General features: G+C 37.8%; 3 protein-coding genes across 3 annotated transcripts; 1 reads left to right on the forward strand and 2 right to left on the reverse strand.

The window, feature by feature from the left end:
- Nucleotides 1-903: 903 nt before the first annotated feature.
- Nucleotides 904-3663, reverse strand: LOC147868920 (putative alkaline/neutral invertase D). The gene is made up of 4 exons (XM_087334590.1): nucleotides 3475-3663; nucleotides 2802-3236; nucleotides 1978-2542; nucleotides 904-1481 (listed from the first exon to the last, which is right to left on the reverse strand). The coding sequence occupies exons 1-4, from the start codon at nucleotides 3658-3660 to the stop codon at nucleotides 1180-1182; spliced, it is 1488 nt and encodes a 495-aa protein (XP_087190716.1). The 5' UTR covers nucleotides 3661-3663; the 3' UTR covers nucleotides 904-1179.
- A 4360-nt stretch (nucleotides 3664-8023) lies between these two features.
- Nucleotides 8024-11013, reverse strand: LOC147868921 (trifunctional UDP-glucose 4,6-dehydratase/UDP-4-keto-6-deoxy-D-glucose 3,5-epimerase/UDP-4-keto-L-rhamnose-reductase RHM1-like). Its single transcript, XM_087324770.1, has 2 exons — nucleotides 9218-11013; nucleotides 8024-8803 (listed from the first exon to the last, which is right to left on the reverse strand). The coding sequence occupies exons 1-2, from the start codon at nucleotides 10820-10822 to the stop codon at nucleotides 8360-8362; spliced, it is 2049 nt and encodes a 682-aa protein (XP_087180896.1). The 5' UTR covers nucleotides 10823-11013; the 3' UTR covers nucleotides 8024-8359.
- A 7783-nt stretch (nucleotides 11014-18796) lies between these two features.
- On the forward strand, nucleotides 18797-21730 carry LOC147868922 (RNA-binding (RRM/RBD/RNP motifs) family protein). Its single transcript, XM_087324781.1, has 4 exons — nucleotides 18797-18924; nucleotides 20396-20607; nucleotides 21037-21184; nucleotides 21292-21730. The coding sequence occupies exons 1-4, from the start codon at nucleotides 18891-18893 to the stop codon at nucleotides 21444-21446; spliced, it is 549 nt and encodes a 182-aa protein (XP_087180907.1). The 5' UTR covers nucleotides 18797-18890; the 3' UTR covers nucleotides 21447-21730.
- The last annotated feature ends 1516 nt before the right edge of the window (nucleotides 21731-23246 follow it).

Consider the following 23246-nt stretch of genomic DNA (forward strand, 5'->3'; position numbering starts at 1 on the left):
TAGTTGCCCTAGCTCAGTTATTATATAATTGAGCTTGTAACGTTGTTGGCATTCTCGTTTGTCATTTCATGCAAATTAATCATATGTAGAGTCATGATTAGTGGGCTCCTATTAAGTTCAACCTTAACAACACGAAGACTAGGGTTAGGTATGTGCTTCTTTTGCACCATTCCAAAGGAGAATAGGTTCATTAAATATCATGTAGATCATAATAATATACTTTGGAAGTACTTATAAGATATTTGGCAAGTTTTATCTCATTGTTATTTGACGCCTCAACAATGAGTTTTTGCTTGGTATGTTCAAAATGGTCCAAATGATGAGTTAGAGGTCTTGTTCCAATGTTTACGATATTGGGGACTACAACACGATTCAAATACGTGTAATGCTTTCATGTTTGATGGTAGATATGGAGTGAATGACTATGTTAAGAAGTTGCAAGGCGTTCTCATCTAGAATCATTTGGACCATTATCAAACTATACATTATTGGAGCATGTGGTGTTTAAACAACTCTTTCATCTGTGGCCCTAGTGGAGATAGACTTGACAAATTCTTGTATGTGCTTCTCTTAAATATGTATAGCTTCGGGGAGAGGGAAAGGCCCCCATGAACTAATTAGGTTCTTATTTGTTGAATCATAGAAAGAGTTTTTGTTGTAATAAATTGCAAGAATCCTACAAATTGCTTCATATTCTCAATAATAATCATGCTTGGAAGAAAAACATATAGGAGTTACTACACAACTCAAACCCTCTAGTCGAAATCAATCCAATAATCAAAATAAAACATATTATTTGAGTGTGCTACACATGAAGGAGTTGATGAGCGTCACACACTGAATGCAATTACTATATATATAAAACGTACTTCATTAAATTTTGGGAAACCCGCAATAGTACAATATTGATGAAATCAAATTTAATAGAGTATTGTGAGTGTATGAGTGATGGAAGTAAAATCAATAAGCATAATATGTGTATTGTTTGTAGTGTCATGGACATGAAAGGAAATGTCTAAGGAGTTGAAGCATGATCCTTTTTCCCTTAATGTTTAGGAAGGCATGTGTATAAAGAGGGTTCAAAAGAGAAAATTAGTCATGGGAATAATATGAAATCACTTATCAATGCAAAGTTCCAAAACATGATACAACAATATAGTCAAGCCGGATCAAACTTTTTTAGAAGGTCCAAGAAGCAGAGCGAGTCATAAAGGAGGATTTCTCATTCGGATGAACATCATGGAGTGCAACCATGCCCAAGTAAGAAGGATCGTCTAGCATCATTTTGGACACAAGGTAGCCAGCGATGGACCATGTTTGGAACTTGCGAGCTTGTTTTCCCACATATCGTCCACTTTTCCCATCGTAGTACTCCGCCCAACCCTCCTTGCCCAATCTCACCTCTAGTCGCGACATCGCTCTAGCTGCCATCTGCGGTCGGCCCGCCTTCACGCATGCCGCGGTGAACAACCACATCAACACTATGTATATTAACATTTCACACTTGTCAGTATCAACATAGAATCACATCATGTGTATACCAAGACCAAAATAGTATATAGGACATACAAGTCAAAGGACATTTTACCATGACATGAATGAAGATAAATGAGCACATTAACTTATGATGTCCCTTCTTGTTAATGTTCTCAATATGCCTATAAGGTATATACCACGAATGGTGAGAGATAGGTGTCTCGATATGCCTATAAGGTATATACCACGGAATGGCTAGAGATAGATAGGTGTACCACGACGGGGCAAACAATAAGCGGTTGGGGTTGATATTGTCCCAAACACAATGCATAGTCCACATTTTGTACATCAGGTTAGCATAGCCCCCACCAAGGAGGTTGGTACTATGTACATATTATAAGGCTACTTTAAGTTTTGAATTTGGGATGTGAGACTGATCATGAAATGAAGTTGGGCAACTAATGTTTTAGTGGTGTGGTGTAGTGTATATGTAATACATACCTGGCCAAGAGCCCCCATTGTGATAACTCCACCTAGTGTTCTTGGGATCACACCCTGTCACGATCCTCCACTCATGGTTCTCCAATGCGGGATATGAGATTTTGAGAGGCATCTCCCCGATTAGATCCTCCCATCTTTCTTCGAACAAATCCATGATTCCTTCCTCTTGCTCGGGCGTAGCCAACGAGGCTAGAATCGCGGTACAGTTCCCCATGCAAAACCATCGGAAGTCCATCCGTGCGGGGCTTACGTTCCCGATGAAATATCCGCCCTTTGTAGGCATGAAGTCGAACACCCAATCGGGGATGGATTCGGGGATGACATTGAACTTATTCACTGCGGTGTGTGAGTATTCCTCCGTCTTATAGCGATACACATTATTGAGTTGCTCGAAATCAAGCCAAAAATAGGATCGGATGTGGAAACTCAATGCTTGGAGGCGTTTGTCGAGCTGTTCGATCAGCTCTTTACCACGGTTGTCGCCTTCTGGCTTCAACATGATTCGAGCACATCTTAGGGCCATGTAGAAGAGGGATTGGATTTCGATAGGATAGCCATAAATTCCCTACAAAAGTAGTTATACCCTCATTATATTTCAATAGAAAACCACATGATTAACTCAATGCCATCCACCCATCCCCATTGACACATATAACCAATATAAACATAGTGAGACCTTATATATGCTTGACACCCTATAATATGATTAACCTCAATACAATGCTATGTGATGATTGATCCATATTATAATCCACAATGTGGGAACCATTGGTGCAATCTTAACCCAAGCCCTCGGATATGCATGAGCGAAGAAGATTGGTCACCATCCGGCGATCCACCATAGAGCATCCGTCGGCACACAAAAGGGTCGGGAAGGTATCGAATCCTTCGGAGAGGCACAAGTTGAGGATGAGCTCCATGCCCCGTTGGCATTCGGGGCTCTCGGCTAGGCTCCAATCTCCAGTGGCCTTGGTATAGGCGCGGAGGAGGAAGATCCACCAAAAGCCCGAGTCAACGGGGGCGACCCTACCAATCGCACTCTCGCCGAAGTCCGCCACTATCGTGTCTTGGGCACGGATAGGGTTGTGCACCACTTTGAAACTCGCAGGCATCGCGCCTTTCCCTAAGGTGAAGTTGTCGATCCGTTTCTCGGAGTTGGACTGCAGGCGGATCGCTCGTAGTAAGAAGCTCTTCACGATGCCTGCCTCGTTGTTCATCAAGAACGCGAGGCCACTAGGCACAAAGTCCCTCACAAACACCTATATACCAAAAGTAGTAGAGAGGGTTTAGGTAGGTCCACACACTCATTGGGAAGAATTTGAGCTTATCATATATGGATGGACAAATTTTGGAAAAATTTATAATTGTTTGGGAGGGGAGGTGAGGTGAGGATCAAGCTCCCATGTTGACATTATAAATGAAATTTGCATAATTTCTTAGATTTGTGAAAGTAATAGCTATAAAGCCTATGATGGAATTGGGTATAGGACTAAGTACCTGGTCATAGTTAAGTGCGTTCTCAGAGGGGTCCATGGCGGCAATGGTGCCAACCGGGTCGCCCCGGAAGTAGACGATCGACTTACGCAAGCAATCCCAGGCATCTAAGAAGGTGGCATTGCGCTCGAACTCCTCATCATTAGGGGGAGCCGTAGATTTCCCGGTGGACACAATGTCGGGCGACATGTTCACGAGCCCGTCTTGCACGCTCTCCGAGTTCAATCTGCGGACATGCAGCCGCAAGCGGCGGGGCGTGAGGACCAGGAGGGGGGAGGAGGAGGTGTATGCGGCCGACACTGCTTCTTCGGGATCGAATTCCGCCAATGCCAACTGAAATTTGGGGGATGCCTCCTGGGCATGGTGCTCGTTCTCATCATTGGCCAAGTGTCCTAGAGTGGTAGTTGGCTGAGATGGTGCCATGGATTTGGTTGCGGATTGAGAAGGCAAATATTATTAAATGTTTTTGAGATTCGATGGAATGTATATATATCAATTATATGTGTATGATTAGAAGACTGTTTATGGCGATCGATCATGGAACTCTTATGCAGTTTAGTTTCCTGATGTAGGAAGGAATGGAGAGTATGTGTGAGTGCTGGTGTAAGCAAGTTTTCCTTAATATATCTGATTATTTAAGTTATGTACATTATACATATATCCCCTCCATCATCCATTATGTATATGAAGGGAAATAAAATAAAATAGAGAGAGAGGCAGAGCTCGGAGATTAAACGCTTAACGTTTTTTAGTGGGGTTATTTATTTATTTATTTATTTATTTATCTATCTATTTATTTATCTGTTTATTTATTTGTTTATCTATTTATTTATTGAAGTAATAAAATAATGAAGACGAATACATAAATCAATGACAGAAAGAGAGAAAAAAATTAAAAGGAAGAAGAGAATGAAATCGGAATAAAAACTGAAATAACGGAAATGCGATGTGAGGACAGATAAATAAATAAATGGATAAACGTGGGCTTTGCTTTTTTGTTTTCTCTTTCTTTCTTTTTGTTGGTGTTGGGTGTTTTGGGTGTGGGTGGGTGTGAGTATCCGCAGCCCCCGTCGCCGCCAAATCTCTTTACGTGCCTTTCACACGTGGCCCTGCCACGTCAGACACTGCACCCACGTGGACCCCCTCCCATGTGTCTCACGTGGCACCCCCCCCCCCCCCTTTCATTTTCTTCTTTCTCATGGTAAATTCCATCAAAGTAAAAAATAGAAGTGGAGAGCTGTGTTTTTATATACATTCGATGCAATAAGGATTGAGCCTAGTCATTCCGGTCCCGTCCATACACACACACACACAACCACAACTTCTTCTTCTTGGATGTCAAGAGCACATGTCTCGTCAAGAGTACACGTCTACACTCCCAACATGTAACTAGCCCAACATTGTATGCAGAATCAATCTTGTGCCCTTGTTTCATGGACACTTGATGCTTGACGTATCAACATCTCAAATTGATCCCCTCCTTTCTTCATTTCATGATCTCCATATCTTATAGCTTACTTAACTTGGTACCCCCCCCTCCACTGCCCCCCTTTCCGTGCCCAACACATTTGCTATTGCCCCCATCTATTTTCTATGGGCTGAACTCTCAAATTCTAGCACTTTGAAATAATGCCCATATCCAAATTTAGACACATCAAATTCATTTGTAACAAAATTGTTACTAATTCATCATACAATGTTGCGTGACCCAACCAAAATCGTAGAATGCAAAGTGAATTGAAGCATTCACGAATTAGTTAAGTATAAATGCACTTGTTTTTCGGATATAGTTTAGGTAAGATTTAACTATGATAAATTTCAACCTTCTAAGTTGTAATTATTGGAATTTACCAAATAATCATGATTGTAAAAAGTAAATCAAGGCTAGATTTGGCATGATTAATAGGCAATGGTTTGTTTGGATGGCATAATTAACATGCAATGGTTTAGCATTGATACTTCTTGCAAGAACAAAAGACATGAGCAAGATGTGTGCTACAACACAATGTGAAAAACTTTGTCTTTACGGCTTATGTAAGAATCTTCACACCTTCCACAAATTATTGGTTCCTTTTATATCAATCATTTTTACAATATTATCCAATAGGTCAATGGTAAACCTTGTGCTTTATGTCATGAAGTTCATGGATTTGGGTCTTGGGTAATGAATTTCTTAGGGACATCATCAACAATGGAAAGCACAATAACAACATTGCCTTCTGAAGTTGCATTCATGAAGAACTTCCAAACATTGGCTATCACGGTTTGTAATGTTAGCTTTGTTGTAAATAACACTAACTTGCCACTCAACCATAGATTTGTTGAAGTTAAAACTATTCCAATCGAATGTCATGGTGTCTCTACCTAGCCTGGTATAATTGGCTCGATGCTCATATTATAGATAGTCCATAACAACTTGTTGCATACACACCAACATGTTATTGTATAGCTTGCCACATTGAAGGAAGTATCAACATTCATACCCATAGGATCCATTTACATCGAAACAAGGTATAGGTGTTTTTAGAAAGGTAGCATGTGTGGAGTACAACCTAAACTGAACTGCATATATTCATTTAATCAACAATGTAGATGGTGAAAAAAGATGTCTTGCATGTGTGAGGAATGGAGATTGGAGACATGAATATGATAACATTTGGCCCTAAAAGCATCTATTTTGAATGGAAAAGCATTAAATAGCTTTAGAGCATGGTCACGACACATTTTCCACAACACAGAGCCCAAAAATTATTGTTGCATTGTATAACATACACATTTTCCATGAAACAATAGCATGGCCCTTTGTTCTTAGTTATTTGTTGAATGAAATAATTGTTCATTTATGGGTAGTTAATCACACCAATTTTGGTGGGTTATTAGTTAATTTCGAGGCAACTAGTCATGTTATTAACTGTCAATTAATTATGCTAATTTGGTCACTTGTCTCTCAACTAATTTTTTCCTCTCTCTAAAGGCAAATTCATTATTAGATGAGATAACCATCACATTGAGGGGAATTCGTCAAAAACTTCGCCATGCATGCTTAATTAGCTACCGATGATTAACTAAGTACCCCCATTAAGACAAAACACCTCCTTGCTCGAAACCTAGTACCACATAACTTTAATGTAGGTCTTTGTCATTCTTACACAACTTCGACCATTGGTTACTTTTACTCTCTTGCATACTCATAACTCATTGAAGGTACATGTGCATTACGACATAACTTCGTTCTTTTAAATCGTTCCATGGACAAGACACCACTTATAACGCCCACATTATTAATGAGCTTTTCAAAAAGGTGCACAACACAATGTACGATCAAAGTGTTTTTCTTATATATCAATTTGGGAACACTAAACTTTCTAAGGCTAAAACACTTTCACTAAGCCATATGAAGTTTTCATGCACAAAAAATGGGCTAGTTATTCAAAAGTTGCAATTGTGAAGACAACTCCCATTTTTTATTGTTTTTACAAATATAACTTTGTAGTGCATTTAGAGTGTCTTGAGACTAGCCATCAAACTACATTATTAAATTCACACTTTACTTCCATAAAAGCCCTCAACCTTAATCTTGTTCTATGGAGAGAGGAGTTATAAATGATTGCCACAAAAAGCAAGTGGAGCACTAAAACCATGTTATTAACTCACTAGCCCTTATATATTGATCATTACATCTTGTATTGCTTCAAGTTAAAGGCAATAGCGCAATTGCATTTCACGAATCCATGTGTGAATGATTGTATCACACCTAATTTGACCCTACATATTGTACTTAATTTTCACTTCGATCTAATCTCCATTACATACATAATTGGTTGTAATCTTCTTGTAATGTTCTTCCTAAATGTTGAGCCTCCATAGAGCTATGAACATGAAGAACTACATCTCTGTTTCACACTAAATCACCAATGATTGCATTATTGTTACAATCTAAAATGAACGCATAAAACTACACTCAATGCAATATCTTTGCATCTTAAGATTAGATAGTGGCGATTTGTTTCTCCATCAAAAATATTTATGCAAATGGTATTAGTTCTATCTGCTCTTACAACAATCAACAATGAAAGACTTGAAAGTTTACTCTTCTAACTATTACCAGAAACAATAAACAATGGCAGATGAAGAGCAATGATCACTACCTATGAATCAAACGTTTTCCATGATCGTGTGTAAACAAGGAAAAGCATAAGTGAATAGGTAATAAACAGATTTGCATTGTATTATATTTCTATGCCAAGGTAAGTCTTCAAAAAAGACAAAGAGAGGAAAGCTAAGGTCTTCCTATCAGATCAGTTACTATGAGTTAATCATCTCCATCTAGAAAGCCGGCTGTCTAAGAGAACACACATTTTCATTGAAACAAGACAATTGGGTATGCTCTCCTCATAATCTCATAGACGATATATCCATATCATATACTTTTTCACTCCAACGAACATTTAATGGAAAGCAAACAAGCTTTGGCATGCCAATTTTGTGGAAAATAGATATATGCTTTCCTTGAAGCATACAAACAAAATCAAAAGATATGAAATATGTCATGGAAGCAGAAACAAGAGGTAGGTTAGTTAATAATCTCAACTTATGAAAACTGAAGAAAGAGAGTACAAATTTTTCAATTGAAATAAAAGAGGAAAACAGGTTTGCTTTCCTCGAACCTAATTGGAGGACGTGCATCCATATAGTCTTTTCACTCAAAACAAACATAAGGAAAGCAAACAAAAGCAAGAGAATTTGGCAGATTTTGTGAGGAAGAGCTCTTCTTTCCCAAAGAGGCCATTAGTGTGAGCATGATTACCAATGGCTCGAATTTTGATCACATCTTTTGGGGCACATTACATAGCCTCTGATAACATTTTGTTCGCATGCTTAGAGTAATTTAAGTCTTCTTGTTCACCTCAAACACATACTTCATCAAAGAATCCTTGATTGATAGCAACTCCGGAAACTCTTTCTTGAGCTTGGAAGCATCTAACTCATTGTTGCTTCGAGGTGCAACTATGACTTTCGCTTGCTCTTCAAGTGTGAAATTAGTATACTTGAACCCAGTATCAATGAATTCCTTATACATTTCCAAAATCTCATTGTGGCTTACCACACCAGGGTTTGTGAAGTTCCATATGCCAGTTAACCTCCGTTTTGCCATCTCAACCGCAATAGGAAGCATCTCATCCAGCACCGTCATGCTATTTGGAATGTTCACGACCTTTTGATACCTTGTTATCTTTGTTATGAAATTCCTTGGGTTCTCCAAATCCGATGAGATCGGCATCCGCACCCGAAGAGTACACACATTGTCATAGTTTTTAAGGAGATCTTCCACCTATAGCTCCATATTTGAATGGAAAACATTAAGAATCAAGCCAGGATTGCTAAAAATCAAATCAAAATATGTTCAAGAAGCAAGCATTTTAAGAACGAGCCAGATCAGGGCAAGCATGGCTAATTTTCAATGTTTTTGAAAACTTCTGTTTATTTTTTAGGATCAAGATTTGGCAATATTTAAGAGAACGTTACAAAGTTACTACCAATATTCACCAAAAATATGTGAATTTATTTTAAGGAAAGTTGAAATATTCAGCCTCTATAATGTTATGGTTTCCTATTATATAAATTTGCCCATTCATTTATACTTTGCTTCTCTTCAGGAATTCCTTATTAGTTTTTACCCTAGTTCAACTTCAGAAATCACTGCAGACGAAACTGACATGTCTAATCTTGGGTATAGGAACATTACCATTGCCTTGGTTTTGGAGTAAAATGAGCCCGTGAAATTTGGCGTGTCTTCTTCCAAGAAACCTACACCACTACCAAGAGGATGCTTTGCATCATACTCAAAAATGCATCCAGTAGCAAAGTTCACCAACAATAGCCCATGTTCCAAGCAAACGTCGGCCAAAGTTAGTGTCCCAACCACATTTGATCGGATAGTCTCGGTCTTGTGACTTTCACACCAGTCCACATTGGGACGACCGGTCACTCCTGCCGCATTGAAAACATGCGTCGGTTTTACATGCTCAATGTCCGATTCAAGTTGTGCCCGATTCTCGAGGCGTCCTGAACCATAGTGATATTCTATACCTTGTTCTTTACAAATCTTTCCGAGAAGACCTCCGATCCATCCAGTGCGACCATATATAAGGAATTTGTACTCCTCCGAGATGGAAGACCCATTACTAGTTTTTACCATTGAAGATTCATGTAATGATGGATGGGATCCATTACTAGTTCTCGATCCCGAAGAACCATCTAATGTGTCATCCTTAGTAGATTTATCAAGGGGTAAATCTAGCTTCTCTACGCAGCTTATTGCAAGCATTCTCGGATGTGGAACCAAAGCGCCCGAAACATCACCCCACCATCCTGGGTTCTTCAAATACCATTCCATAGTCTTAGACAACCCATCTTCCCAGCTTGTTCTCTCTTCCCATCCTAGTTCTTTTAGCTTCTTATCATCCAAGAAGTATCTTTGATCGTTGAAAGGTCGATTCTCAACAAATTGTATCAATTTCTCAGCATCAATCTTAAAAAGTTTGCATATATCTTTGGCCACATCAAGCACTCTTCTCTCTCTAGTGGTTCCTATGTTATACACATGACCCACTTCACCTTTATGAAGAACAACTTCAAATGCTTCTGCCACATCTTCACAATACAAATAGCTTCTCACATTGGATCCATCTCCATGAATAGGAAGGGGTCTACCTTGCATTGCAAGAAGAATGAACTTAGGAATCAATTTCTCAGGGAATTGATTAGGTCCATATACATTGTTTCCTCTGGTAGTGATGACAGGGAGGCCATATGATCGGCCATATGCCATAACAAGCATTTCAGCACCCGCCTTTGTAGCTGAATATGGATTAGTTGGAAGAAGTTGTGAAGCTTCATGATTACCCACCATTGCATCGGCCTCGGTTTCTCCATATACTTCATCAGTGCTGACATGTATGAATCGGCGAATGTTTCCAGTCACTTTACATGCTTCTAAGAGCACATGGGTACCATAAACATTGTTTTTGGTAAACTCGAGACTATTTCCGAATGAATTATCCACATGGGTTTGTGCTGCAAAATGCATTATAGTGTCGATTCCTTCAGTAATGAGCAAATAATTAACCAAATCCGCACTCCCAATGTCGCCTCGCACAAACTTGAAGTTTTTGGAGGTTTTTGATGGTATCAGATTTTTTAGATTTGAGCAATAGTCAAGCTTATCTAGAACCACAATCTTGTATTGTGGATACGATGCAACTAGTCGATTCGCTACATGAGAAGCTATGAATCCTGCTGCCCCTGTTATGAGTATATTCTTTGGTGTATATGAAGCATTATTGGCCATGGCTATGGAGAACTTTGGTTCAGATCTTGAAAGAGGAGATATGAGATGTTAATGTAGAGTTTGATCTGAGCCAACGACGTAGATCAAATCTGCATTCCGGAAAAGGACTTTAGCGTTTGAATGGATGAATGGCTTTGATCCAGAGAAGAGACCCTAAAAAGGGAACAGAGAAGTGGGTATTCAAGAATCAAAGATTTGCTAGAATGATCAGAGAGAGCCCTTAAAAAAAGAACAGAGGGAAGGGGAGGTACACGAGAGAGAGAGAGAGAGAGAGAGATCTTTGAATGAAATGATCTCGAGACAAAAAAACCAAACCCTAGAGAAAGACAGAGAAGAATGAAGAATATGAAAGCAGCAGGGGAAGGGGGCGGGGAGAAGAAGAGAAAACGTTTTTATGCTATAAATGGATCTGTTCTTTCTGTAGTGACAAAGAAATGGTCATCACGACGGGCTCTGTTTTTCTTTGCCCTCTGCTACGCTGGCGTGGCAGATGCTGATTGGACGCGGATCGAATTCGATCCTACGTGTAGGGGGCCGCGCCGACGTGGCCTGCTCTGATTGGGAGCCTGTCCCACGTGGCCCCCCTTATGACTTTGTTTGATGGATGGTTTATAGTCTCACTCTCTCTCTCTCTCTCTCTCTCTCGGTGACGTGGCCAACGATGCCCTGCTACACTCGCGTGGCACATGCTGATTGGAGGTGGATCGAAATTTGATCATACACGTGGGCGTGCTGATGTGGTGCCCATCATCACGACGACGTCTGTTGCTACGCTGATGTGGCTGGCGCTGATTGGAGGTCGATCGAATTCGATCATACGTGTGGGTGTGGTGACGTGGCCAGCTCTCCACGTGCCCACCCCCCTTGTTCCGTTACTAGTGTGTGTGACGGATGTTTTATAGTCTCTGTGTTGGTGACTGGTGGCCAACGATGCCACCAGTATGTAAATCCGAGACAACACACTCGCATCGATGATTGATTGTGCGAGAGGCCACGTAACAAACAAGCCATACATATAAATTTATAATACATTCAAATTCCACACTCGATCCATGTTTTCTCTGAAGCATATATTAGATCCAAGGGAAATAGAACGCTCACAAAGGATCATGGTGCGTTGAAGACTTTTGGACAAGTGCATGACCAGTGAACATCAGACCAAAAAATTGCTACATCAAATTTTCATTGAACCAAAGTATTTTTTGGTTATTTCCAATCATGCCATAGAACTTTGATGAAGATAAGTTTTTGATAATAATAAAAACAGAAAGCAAGAACTAAGAAAGTTCCACTTTTGAGTTGCATAACATGATCCAATTTTAAGATTAGATAAAGTCTTGGGATTACATGTTACTGGATTTTTAAGATTATAAGAATCACCAATTTTAATATTAGATCATGTTGTGCAACTAAAAAGTGGAACTTTCTTAATCCTTGCTTTCTGTTTTTTTTTATCAAAAGCTTATTTTCATCGAAGTCTTGAGTTTTTTTTTTCCAAAACAAAATATTCTTCCATTAGTTAATTGTTATATAGAAAGATCATAACAGTTCAACATACAAAGTATTTTTTCCCAAGCCCGTCTTGTGTAAGATAATGGCTGAGGAAACAAATCTATGTACTCCAACATAGAGAAAACAATCCAGTAATTACAATCTATTCCCTAGACACATTGCAAGGTATCCATATCCATAGACAACAACAAAAGTAGCTCTATTTAGAAAGAAGCCCTCTCAGGTCATAGTTATGAGCCATTCAGGTCATATCCATCGAAGTCTTGAGTTGCATAACATGGTCCAATTTTAAGATTAGATAAAGTCTTGGGATTGATTACATGTTATTGGATTTTTAAGATTATATGAATCACCAATTTTAAGATTTTTATGTAATTCATCATCACTTTCTTGGGATCCATTTTACATGATAAAGTAATGATGTACACTATAACTCTTTCTTTTGGAGTTTAGAAGTATCCCTAGTCAGAGACGTGCATGAGTAGAATACTAGAATGTGCGATATTGACTGATTTTGATACATGTAGTCGCTTTGCCATTGATAATATTAAATGTATTCGTGATTCCATGCTATGTTTAGAAGCAACGTCGGTGTATATTGCTTTGCTTGGAACACAAAATGATATAAAACCATTGATCATTCCATCTAAGAAGTATCAAGAATGTTAATTTCATGATCATTCAATTTATATTGCATTACAAAATTTTCTGATGATAAGACTCGCTAATCATAATTAGCTAAAATATGGTGTACTAAGTGACTACTTATTGTATGCACAAATACACATTTTTTTCGCTAGGCATAGATCTTACCTTTTTAAATTAAAACATTCACAATAACACACATGAACATACCCTAATTTTCAATACTCGTGTTGGATGAAATTCAACAAAACTACTCTCTTGGATCTTTACCATACATCATCATTGGGTCAAATCACAAAAATGAATGGTTTTCTTGAAAAATATAAACAATAATGGTATATCTATATAATGATAGTTCAAACTTTAGGTTCCCAATAACTCTTAACCTCATGGATGCGGATCCAAAACAAGCCCACAAGTCATTATCTTATGTTGTCCTCTAGAACCATATAGGGGGTTTCCTTTAGCATTCATGTGGAGAATAATCTCATAAAGCATGCTTCTACTCATAATGAAGTTCAACAACTAATTACCACGTAAAAACTACTTCCACAAGGGTACACCATCAATTACATTGAATTTTAGATTACATCTTATTGAATCTTGTGCAACTTCCTACATTGGTTTCTTGGGCTAATTATCTTACTTACAATGTTTTTGCACACAATCAATCTCATCATATCCTCTATTCTCCCCACTTTCATGCATAACAATGTATCCTTGTTAATTTGATACAATGTGAATCGGTGATCTTTGCAACATTCTTCTTTCATTATGACCATACCCTCTTATTAATGAACACAATATTGATTAGTTTTAGGGCGTTGTCTTTCTTATGTGTTAAACCGCTCTTCATATACAATTAAGACGAGTAACTATTTTATATGCTTTATATATTTGTAGTGTGATAGCAATTCAAATGACATTGAATCAAGATTGATAAAAGCATTGTTTCCCTTTAAAAAGGTTGTACTTTAATACTCTTTATTGCCAAGACGGTGGCATTTGAACGAATTTGGTTAAAACTCTAATGGAACTCTTTCTATGCACAATCAATTAATTAACATTTTGTCAAAGTTGTATCGCAATATTTTGGATCATTAAAATATGTAATGCTCATGCTCATCTTTCCATAGTAGATGTGATTTCGTTAACCTTTTCTAAGATCTTCAATACAAACTACCTTGTTGTAATATTTACCAAATATAAATATGCAATAGCTTTGACCTCTAGAGAAAGTGTGGAAGAATTTCAATAGTTTTTTTTCAATGAATAATTAATTACAACAATTTTAGCAAGAAGCCCATGTCATAGAGGAACAACTAAAGTCAATATCATTCGGTATGGCATTTTACAAGTTGTATATTGATGTAGCAAAGAAAGCATTGCCAAGTTCATGAAATATCTAAACAGCATAAACAAATAAACATTCATAGAAACAAAAACGTCAAAGAAACACCATCGCAAGAAATCACAATGAAAAATATAAGCTGAAATATGTATAAAAAATGACGAAATGAGAGGGTGACACAATATGGATCAAAGAAGTGAAAACCACAAGAAGAAAGAACAGAATAAAATGATTGGAAAATGATCCAAAGTTCAAGCTCCAAAAAATGGAAATACCAGATGCAAACATAAATAGATAAAAACTTCCACAATTAAAATTTAAAACTTAATATCTTCCTAAAAACGGTTCAATTTCCAGAAAAATACTTCCATAATTAAATTTTAAAACTTAATATCTTCTTAAAAAAAGGTAAATTTCCACAAAAATAGTCTCCCTATTCCTAAATTTAGAACCCTTGAGTGTTGTACCATATGCTTTGTAGTGCTCAATATTTGTCTTGCATGCCACATTTGAAGAGGTCGATATATTTTACCATATGCCTCATGCATAGTGTTTGTTTCCTTGCGCTAGTTTTATGTTTCCACAACAAGTTCTCTGAGGTTTCGATTGTCAAGGTCAAGTGCAAGGCCTTTGCTTTAATTTTTTCATCATAAACTTGGGGGACAAGAGCTCATTTTGGTCATCAAACCAATAAGTGGAATCACAAGATGAGGGAGGGTAAAATAAAAAGGTAAATTAACCAAAAGAGTTCATTACATATCTTGTCTTCCACTTATTCCAACACACATTGCATGCATGGAAACTAGACGTTGTTGAATTCTTTCTCCTCTCGTTACGTCATCACGATTATGATTCACTTTAGCCATCATTGTTGTGATTTGTGATCATGGTGGTTAGGAAGTATTAGAGCTTTAAAACTTTGTTGATTTGGAGGATCACCGCAAACTCATGCGTGCAAAAGGGGGGGGGGGGTGGGCAACACAATGTCTCAATGGACTTTTTGTGGTCGGGAGATGATTGATTGTCATGACTCATGAGTGTTGGTTCCAAAGAAAATTGTAGAGTTATATGTGCTTATCCCTTTTGTTAGAGATACATTCTAATGTAAGCAAAAAATAAGATGGGCATTTGTGTCAAATTTTAAGACAAGATAGATACATGTTCCGAACGATGGTTTTATGGATGGCATTTGTAGAGTGTGGGATGTTGTTAAGTTGTTTTTTATCCATAGATGCCAATCTTCGAATGAAGAGCTGTTGTGGCAACCTTTGTTTTGTAGTTTTATTTTTTCTAATGACAAGGGTGTTTTGCTTGGAAGTAGATCGCGGTGCAGTTACATTGGGCTCAATTGGATAATGGTATCGCTATTATGATAGCCTCTTGGGGAAATTATGTTTGTCATCTTCATAATTCTTAGCTTGATGCTTCCATGTGTAGGGGTTTTAGATCTTATGTTCGATGCAATTTAGTTATCTTTAGGGAATTTTGTCTCTAATTGGTCACCTTCTTTTGTGCATGTTTGGTTTGGATACTTTACTCCGTTTGGTGTTATTATAGGAGTAAAAGGAACAACATCTCAAGGAGATTGTTATTATTTTGATGTATTTGAGGAAGGACATTATATCAAGCTGGTGTTGAATCTTCGATTTGGCAAACGACATTGCAACAGCCGGTAAGAGTGGTTGGTAAGTCATGTTTAAGTTTAATTTTAGATCCTTCTCCTTCTGATAGTATGTTATTTTGCCAACTATGGGTATTTAAAAAATAATCGTTCTGTGGACCTGTATTGGGATCCATCATATTATCTTTGGAACCATCCATATTCTTCGTCTCAAACTTCATTTATTCAAAATTTCCATTATTCTATGAAGTTGGGATGAATGTTGCTCTTAAGTAAGAAATTGCATCCACCATCCGCTATGAAAGTGTGATTGGCAAATGGAACCTCTTTAATGGATGCATCTAAATATTGGAAGTGGTTATGGAGTATGCAGATTCCTAAGAATATTGTACTTTTTCTCCGGTTATTGATGCATTATGCATTACCGGTTCGGGCATGGTTATGGCAAATACATTGTAAATCGTGTGGATTTGGTTGTGGTTGTATGATGGAATCAATTAGGCATGTGTTGTGGTCTTGTCCTAAAAGTACGCAAGTATGAAATGGAGTTTTAAGGTTCCTGGTATTGATACATGCTAATTGTGTGATCACTTGGGGTGCTGTTAGGTGGGGCATTCTAGATGGACAATTGTTGTTGTATGAAAAGGAGGACAAGGAGGATATAATGGAAGCCTTTCACATAGTTCCTCCTCATGTACAAATGGCTCAGCCTTTTCTGTTTGACAAGGTGCAAATTAGGGATGATATTATTTGGAAGACAAATTCATCTATTCTGATGTGGGTGATTTGGAAGACCCGATGTACATAAGTTTTTGACAATGTCACTCACGATGCTTCTGTTATAATTGCTGAATTCTAGTAACTTGTTGCTTATTCATTCATTACATGGCCAATATAAAAGTTTTATAGGTAATGTTGATGCTATATTCAGGAAGCAAATGCATTAAAAAAGGTTATGGGATTCAATGCTTGTTTTTAGGAAAGATGGAGATTGCATAATATGAATGTATACTGTTCTCGACATTTTGGGATACAAGTCTACTAACTTTGTTTATGGATTGTGTTGTTATAGATGCTAGTGGTATAGGCTACATTGCATGTTCATTTGCAAATTGGGAGGCAATGTCTACTAACTTTGTTTATGGATTTTGTTCGTTATAGATGCTAGTGGTATAGGCTACATTGCATGTTCATTTGCTTATTCATTTATTACATGGCCAATATAAAAGTTTTATAGGCAATGTTGATGCTATATTCAGGAAGTAAATGCATTAAAAAAGGTTATGGGATTCAATTCTCGTTTTTAGGAAAGATGGAGATTGCATAATATGAATGTATATTGTTCTCGACATTTTGGGATACAATGTCTACTAACTTTGTTTATGGATTGTGTTGTTATAGATGTTAGTGGTATAGGCTACATTGCATGTTCATTTGCAATTTGGGAGGAGTAGACCACAATAATCTTGGAGATATGGTATACAAATATGTGTGGTTATAGTATATACACATCAAATCAACCATCATGTGAGTACAAGGTAATCGGTTGGTATATTCGTTTATCCAACACAACTTTTGTATGTCTTATGATTTTATAATACCAAGGCAAATCTTTTTGTCAAAATAAAAGAAGAAGGAAATAGATCAAATGAGAGAGAGAGAGAGAGAGAGAGAGAGAGAGAGAGAGAGAGAGAGAGAGAGAGAGAGAAATAAGGGTGTTGATCCACTCGACCACTCCTGAGTGAAGTGATCGAGACAAACTCAAGCCTTGAATGACATCCTATACCACCGTCTAGCATCAACTTGTACCTGGTACTAATGCACACACACCACAAGAGTTTGTTTAGCATGAGATCATAACCTCAATTTAGTCAAAATAATGTGTCAAATGAGTATAGTCAAGCCTCATATTTATAGCTAGACCCAAGGCCCCTAGGCAAGTTCTCATTTGGCCTTTAAGGGTTGTCTCAATTCTTGGGATTAAAAATAATCCTCCATTCTTTACATTCTTGATTAACCCTCACACTCTCATATTTGTGTGTAGAAAACTACAGTTTTAACTACAATGGGATAAGTTATGATTATGTCCGTAATACCTCCCCAATGAGCGTATAGGTGCCACCATGACTAGGATGATCACCATTGCTAGAGTGTGGATAAAGTGGGCTAGCAGTGCTGATGGGGGGCAAAAGTTTCAAGGGGATAGGTGATGGCTAATTAGAAGTGGAGACTCACAGAATACACAATGCAATTGATAGCAAAACGACGTCATTGTAGTTTAATTCTCAATGGGGAAGTTAAGGATTGTACACAAAAGATATAAAACAACCAAAAAGAGAGAGAAATATATAAATACAACACCGCATTAACAAAAACATAAAGAGGGTTCATGCGTCGGACACCAAGATGTGAAGAACCTGAAATTGCGAGACACAAAGCAAATAATCAAATAGCAAGAAATGAAGGGAGTACGAGAAGGAGAGAGAGGAAAGGAAAGCTTGGGGAGAGACGGGCGGACAAATCAATAACAAGAGTGAGTTAGGCGGACATTCTCAGGATTCGAACACACGACCTCTACCTCATAAGTCATAATCATCATAATAACGATAAAATCTCTCTCTCTCTCTCCTCTCTCTCTCTCTCTCACACACACACACACACACACACAGAAGCTATACTCCAACAACGCTTTCACAATAACTTTCTGTCTGGTTTCTCTAATTCTCCCTCTTTCCCTCCTATTCCGTCTCTTCGTTCCAACCCTAAATTAAATTCGTCTGACTGTCTGTCTGTCTGTCTGATTCCGTCTTCCACCGCACAAGAAAGACTTCTTCGACGAATCCCCCCCCCGCCCCCCCCCCCCCCCCCCCCCCTTCCCGCGCTCTGTCCTCCAAGAGGAGGAAGAAGAAGAATAAGAAGAAGCAGCAGATAAAGACGCCATGCCTGGAAATCCTCAGTCCACAGTTTACATCGGTAAGTTACTTGAAAGAATCGTTGATTTCTCCTTTTATTTATTGTTTCTTATTCCGTCTCTATTTATCGATGAATTTCTGCTGTTATTTTATATATGCTTATGGTTTGTTGCATAAATCCCCCCCCCCCCCCCCCCCTTTGCCAGAGAAATTCGATGCATATATCTGATTTTTTTCTGCTCCTCCTGTTTTTCGATCAATTCTTCTGTTTTTCTCTTATGTTTTTTTTTTGTGTGTAAAATTCATATTTTTGTTTCTCTCACGAATTCGTAATTTTTGTGTTCGATAGAGGAGCACATGTTCAAATCCGTGGCTTTGTAATACTGTAGCATTATCCGCTAAAATTTAGGATTTTTCATGTAAATTATTATCAAACCGAAAATCCTAGCGTTAATGTCTTTTCTAAGATCATTAATGTGGATCTATGACTTGTTAGTCCAAACAGTTAAGGTAAATTTTTGGTCAAGTAAGTACGTTCTCTTTTCAAGCTACTTCGCATTTTGAGAGAGAAAACCATAGCTTTAGTATCTGATATGAAGATAGAGTTGTGGATCTGTTGAGTCACACTCTACTGAATTAGGTTTTCCAATAAAACAAACTTAGGTCGAAGAATTTTCTTTATGTTCTGTGATTTCATGTTTCTTGAAGGAAAACTTGCCTTCGCCCCCTGTGTTCTTTCCGACCTCTATGCATTTCACTGCTCCACCAAAAATTCCCTCTGCCTCTACTGTACTCTAATGCAGTAGTTTCCACCACCTGTCTGGGGTAGCCTGGATTTTACGAAAGACTTAAAAGGATCTAGCTATAGATGCACAGTGTTTATGTCTGATATAGAAATCAATGTTGTAGACCAATGGCTTCTATTTATTTTTCTTTGAAATTGCAATTGGGTGTGTAAACCCTTGCTTTATTGTCATTGAAGATCAGAGTTGTAGATCTTTAAAGTTGTCAGCATAGAAGCATGGGTCGATAAACATAGGCTAGAAAGATTTTATTTCTGCACACATTTTGCTTGTAATAACTCTTGCATTCCTTTTTGCTTTTACATGTTTGCATGTAAAATTTCTTTCATGCTTTCTTTTTCTTTTAGTGTCTGATGTGGAGTTGTAGATCCCATAACTTCTAAGCTTCAGAAATTAAGGTTCATCCGATAGCAATTCAAGTCAAACAACTTTGTTTTTCATCATAATATTTGTAGTCATCATAATATTTGCCAAATGTCTAAATTCGTAAACATCATGATACTTTCCAAAGCATTTAATTATCATGCTAATTGTCCTGATTACGAGCATCTTGGAGAGAGAATGAGAACTTGAGGGCAGTTGGCAAAGTAAAAAATGCTTAGGTAATTTCAGAGTTTCTCTCAAATGATTTTAACAATGGTCTGTATTGATCATCCAGCTCCATTTATCTACTCTATATGGATTAATGATATTTTCTTATGTTTACGAGCAATTTAATTTCTGTGTTAGGTAACTTGGATGATAAGGTAGACGAGAGGGTTTTGTATGAGATCATGGTCCAAGCTGGGCCCCTGATAGATGTCTATTTGCCAAGAGACAAAGAAACTAAACGACACAAAGGGTATGGTTTTGCTGAATATACCTCTGAGATTAGTGCCCAATATGCTGTCAGTCTCTTCAGTGGCCTGGTTTTTCTTCAGAAGAAGTTGCTTCGGTTCTCGGTAGGTGCTAAAAGGATTTTTTTGAACACACTCTAAACATTTCATCTGGAATTAGATTCTACGGAAAAATTCTGAAAATTTCACTGCTTTTTTCATATTTACCAGAATACCTGCAAGTTTTTCAAACAGAATACTCTAGTAACCACCCCTCTTGTATTAAAGTTTGTGCAAGCAGGGAATATTCTGTTTTTTCTTTTGAAAGCTTAGGTGTATTCTCTTAAATACGGAACAAGCCAGCAGTATTCTGGTAAATATTAAACAAGCTAGAATTCCTTTCGGCCAAAAGTGGGCACTTTTGATGGAATCCCAGGATCCTTTTAATGGTGATTCCCAATTGAAGATTAGCCCTTCAATGAACAATCTTAATTGAAGATTGGATCTAACATTTGTCCAATCTGTTTCTGAACATTTTGATGATGTTTTATGCAGATCTCTGGTCAAGACAAGCAAATTAATTCTCACGATAAGCATCGCCAGGAAATGTTATATAATAGCCCCCTAGAAACTAACCATCACTATCAGAGGAATAATTCCTTTCCTCCTGAAAGCTCATTTGGCAACTATCATTCTGTACCAGGTGATTTATTATCCATTTTTGGTAGATCTGTTTTGAAAAATATCAAAATTCCTATAAGTCTTCAGATTTGTTCTTTTTTTAATTGTAAAGGTTTGATTGATTTGCAGTCGATAATGGATTCTCAGGTCCTGGTCAAAGACTGAAATTTTCTCCCCTCTCCCATGCCCAGAGTTACAATGCTCGAATAGTCTCTCTTGGGCAAGCTGGATTGAGGACACATACTCACAATCAGGAATATTCATATTCTCAGGGGTACTATTAGAACATCTTTGAGAATTTGTCTTCTTTAGAAGGAAAGTAGATTAATGGGCTGTATTCTATAGGTCTGACAATACTCACGTTGCCCGCTATAGGCCAGTGTTTACTGATGCTCAACTTTCTATTTAGATCTGAAGATTACATTTAGATCTGGATAGAAAGCTCTAGATACCATTTCAACTGTATGTATGCTATCACTTTCGTTGTGTTTTATCGTTGAATTCAGAGGTGGGCGCACCTTTAACTAATGTAATCATGGAATATTAGTACCAACTTCGCTTCTACACAGTTGAGGAGGTTTTAACCCTTCCTATATGCCAACTTTTTCATATTTATGAAAATAGGCCTCACTTTGCATTTTGAAGAAGGTACTGAGGACTAAACCAAAAGGTGAAAAGGCTCCAGCCAATAAAGAGGTATGTACCTTAATGCTACATACTGAGCATTTTTATGGGAATTCGCTAAATTCTATGCTACTTGCTACGAAATGTGAAGTCTTTCAATCTCAAATTTGTCGGTTTGTTGTTTGCTTAGAGAAGCTTGAGCTTCTTTTAATCATGCTAAGCCTTTACATGGGATCTATGAGATCCAGTAATGATTGAGTAATGGCCATAAAAATGAGGGTCTTGACAAAGTGCTGCCTTAAGTGCTCTTGTGGTGGCACTGGAGAAAGCTTAAAAGTAGATGCAGATCCTGGGATCATCCAAATACATATTTTTCTTTCTTATCACCTATGGCCTTGAGGTGAGCATTAGTATTACCATATCATATATTCACCCTTAATTATTGTTCCTTGAGGTCACATGGGTACCTCTCTTGGGAGAGTCATGAAGGTACTAGATCACCTTGCCTAAAGTGGTTAATAGTTCATAATCTGTGCACACTACTATCGGAGGGTCATAAAGGTACTAGGAAATCACCTTGCCTAAAGTAGTTAATAGTTCATAATCCATGCACACTACTATTGAATTAATGCCCTAATAGTATGTATGTCAAAAGTGGTCACCTTTTGTGTTTCCGGGACATCCTAGCCTTCCTGCTTCTATGACCTTGGGTTGGAAGATAATATAAGAAATACTTATTTTTACACATCTATTTCAACTCTTTTATGGAATCAGTGTGTGGATTTGTGATCTAGCATTTCCTAATTAGGCTTTGTGTTAATTCAGTTGAAGCCTTCAAAAGTTTCTCTTTTCAGGCATTTTAATAGCCTAGTAGCAATAGCCTAGTAGCTCTTACCAAAAGATCCCTTTCACAGCTAGTGTAAGAACGTACAAAATGGCCTCCACAAATGTAGCGTGTAGTGTCACTATATTTTCCCAAAGCATTTACACTTTTTAAGCTGACATAGGTAGACTCAAAATATATAGAATTCAAAGATGAAGACACCTGCATGGAAGTTGATAAATATACTATGTCAACTATTTTGTCAGGAATATTACATTCATCTCGCCTTGCAATTGGAGAAGAATCTAGTCTAATAAAATAGCATAAACAGTTTCATTTTTGGTTTTAGGGTGGGTTCTGACCTTTTTACTGACCTTGCCTTGGACAAGAAAGTGAACTTTGAGCTTTCTCTTCTATTCCTAACATGGCTATGGATTGAAATGTTAGGCTTTTTTAAGTGTAGAGGTAAACATCCCCATCTCTCTCTATTTAGGAGGTGCGATCATTATAAAGCCCTTCTTGTGAAAATTCTACAAAATAGGCCATCCACTTTCTTTAGTGGTTTGTGGGCGTTCTGGCATTTTTGCTGCCAACCTTGCTTTGAAAGGCCACAAATTAGCCCGAACCTTCCACTTCA

The sequence above is a fragment of the Azolla caroliniana genome, unplaced genomic scaffold (assembly GCF_043228905.1).
Source record: "Azolla caroliniana isolate FFs.n. ecotype wild unplaced genomic scaffold, voAzoCaro1.0.p SCAF_1, whole genome shotgun sequence".
Classification (NCBI taxonomy): domain Eukaryota; kingdom Viridiplantae; phylum Streptophyta; class Polypodiopsida; order Salviniales; family Salviniaceae; genus Azolla; species Azolla caroliniana.

Excerpts from the sequence above, each read along its gene's own strand:
- LOC147868922 (XM_087324781.1), top strand. The coding sequence starts at position 18,891 with ATGCCTGGAAATCCTCAGTCCACAGTTTACATCG. Across the intron at positions 18,925-20,395 it reads TCAGTCCACAGTTTACATCG|GTAACTTGGATGATAAGGTA; the intron begins GTAAGTTACTTG and ends TTTCTGTGTTAG. Across the intron at positions 20,608-21,036 it reads AGAAGTTGCTTCGGTTCTCG|ATCTCTGGTCAAGACAAGCA; the intron begins GTAGGTGCTAAA and ends TGTTTTATGCAG.
- LOC147868920 (XM_087334590.1), bottom strand. The coding sequence starts at position 3,660 with ATGTCGCCCGACATTGTGTCCACCGGGAAATCTACGGCTCCCCCTAAT. Across the intron at positions 2,543-2,801 it reads CTATGGTGGATCGCCGGATG|GGAATTTATGGCTATCCTAT; the intron begins GTGACCAATCTT and ends CTACTTTTGTAG. Across the intron at positions 1,482-1,977 it reads CAATGGGGGCTCTTGGCCAG|TGTTGATGTGGTTGTTCACC; the intron begins GTATGTATTACA and ends TAATATACATAG.
- LOC147868921 (XM_087324770.1), bottom strand. The coding sequence starts at position 10,822 with ATGGCCAATAATGCTTCATATACACCAAAGAATATACTCATAACAGGG. Across the intron at positions 8,804-9,217 it reads ACTCCAAAACCAAGGCAATG|GTGGAAGATCTCCTTAAAAA; the intron begins GTAATGTTCCTA and ends ATGGAGCTATAG.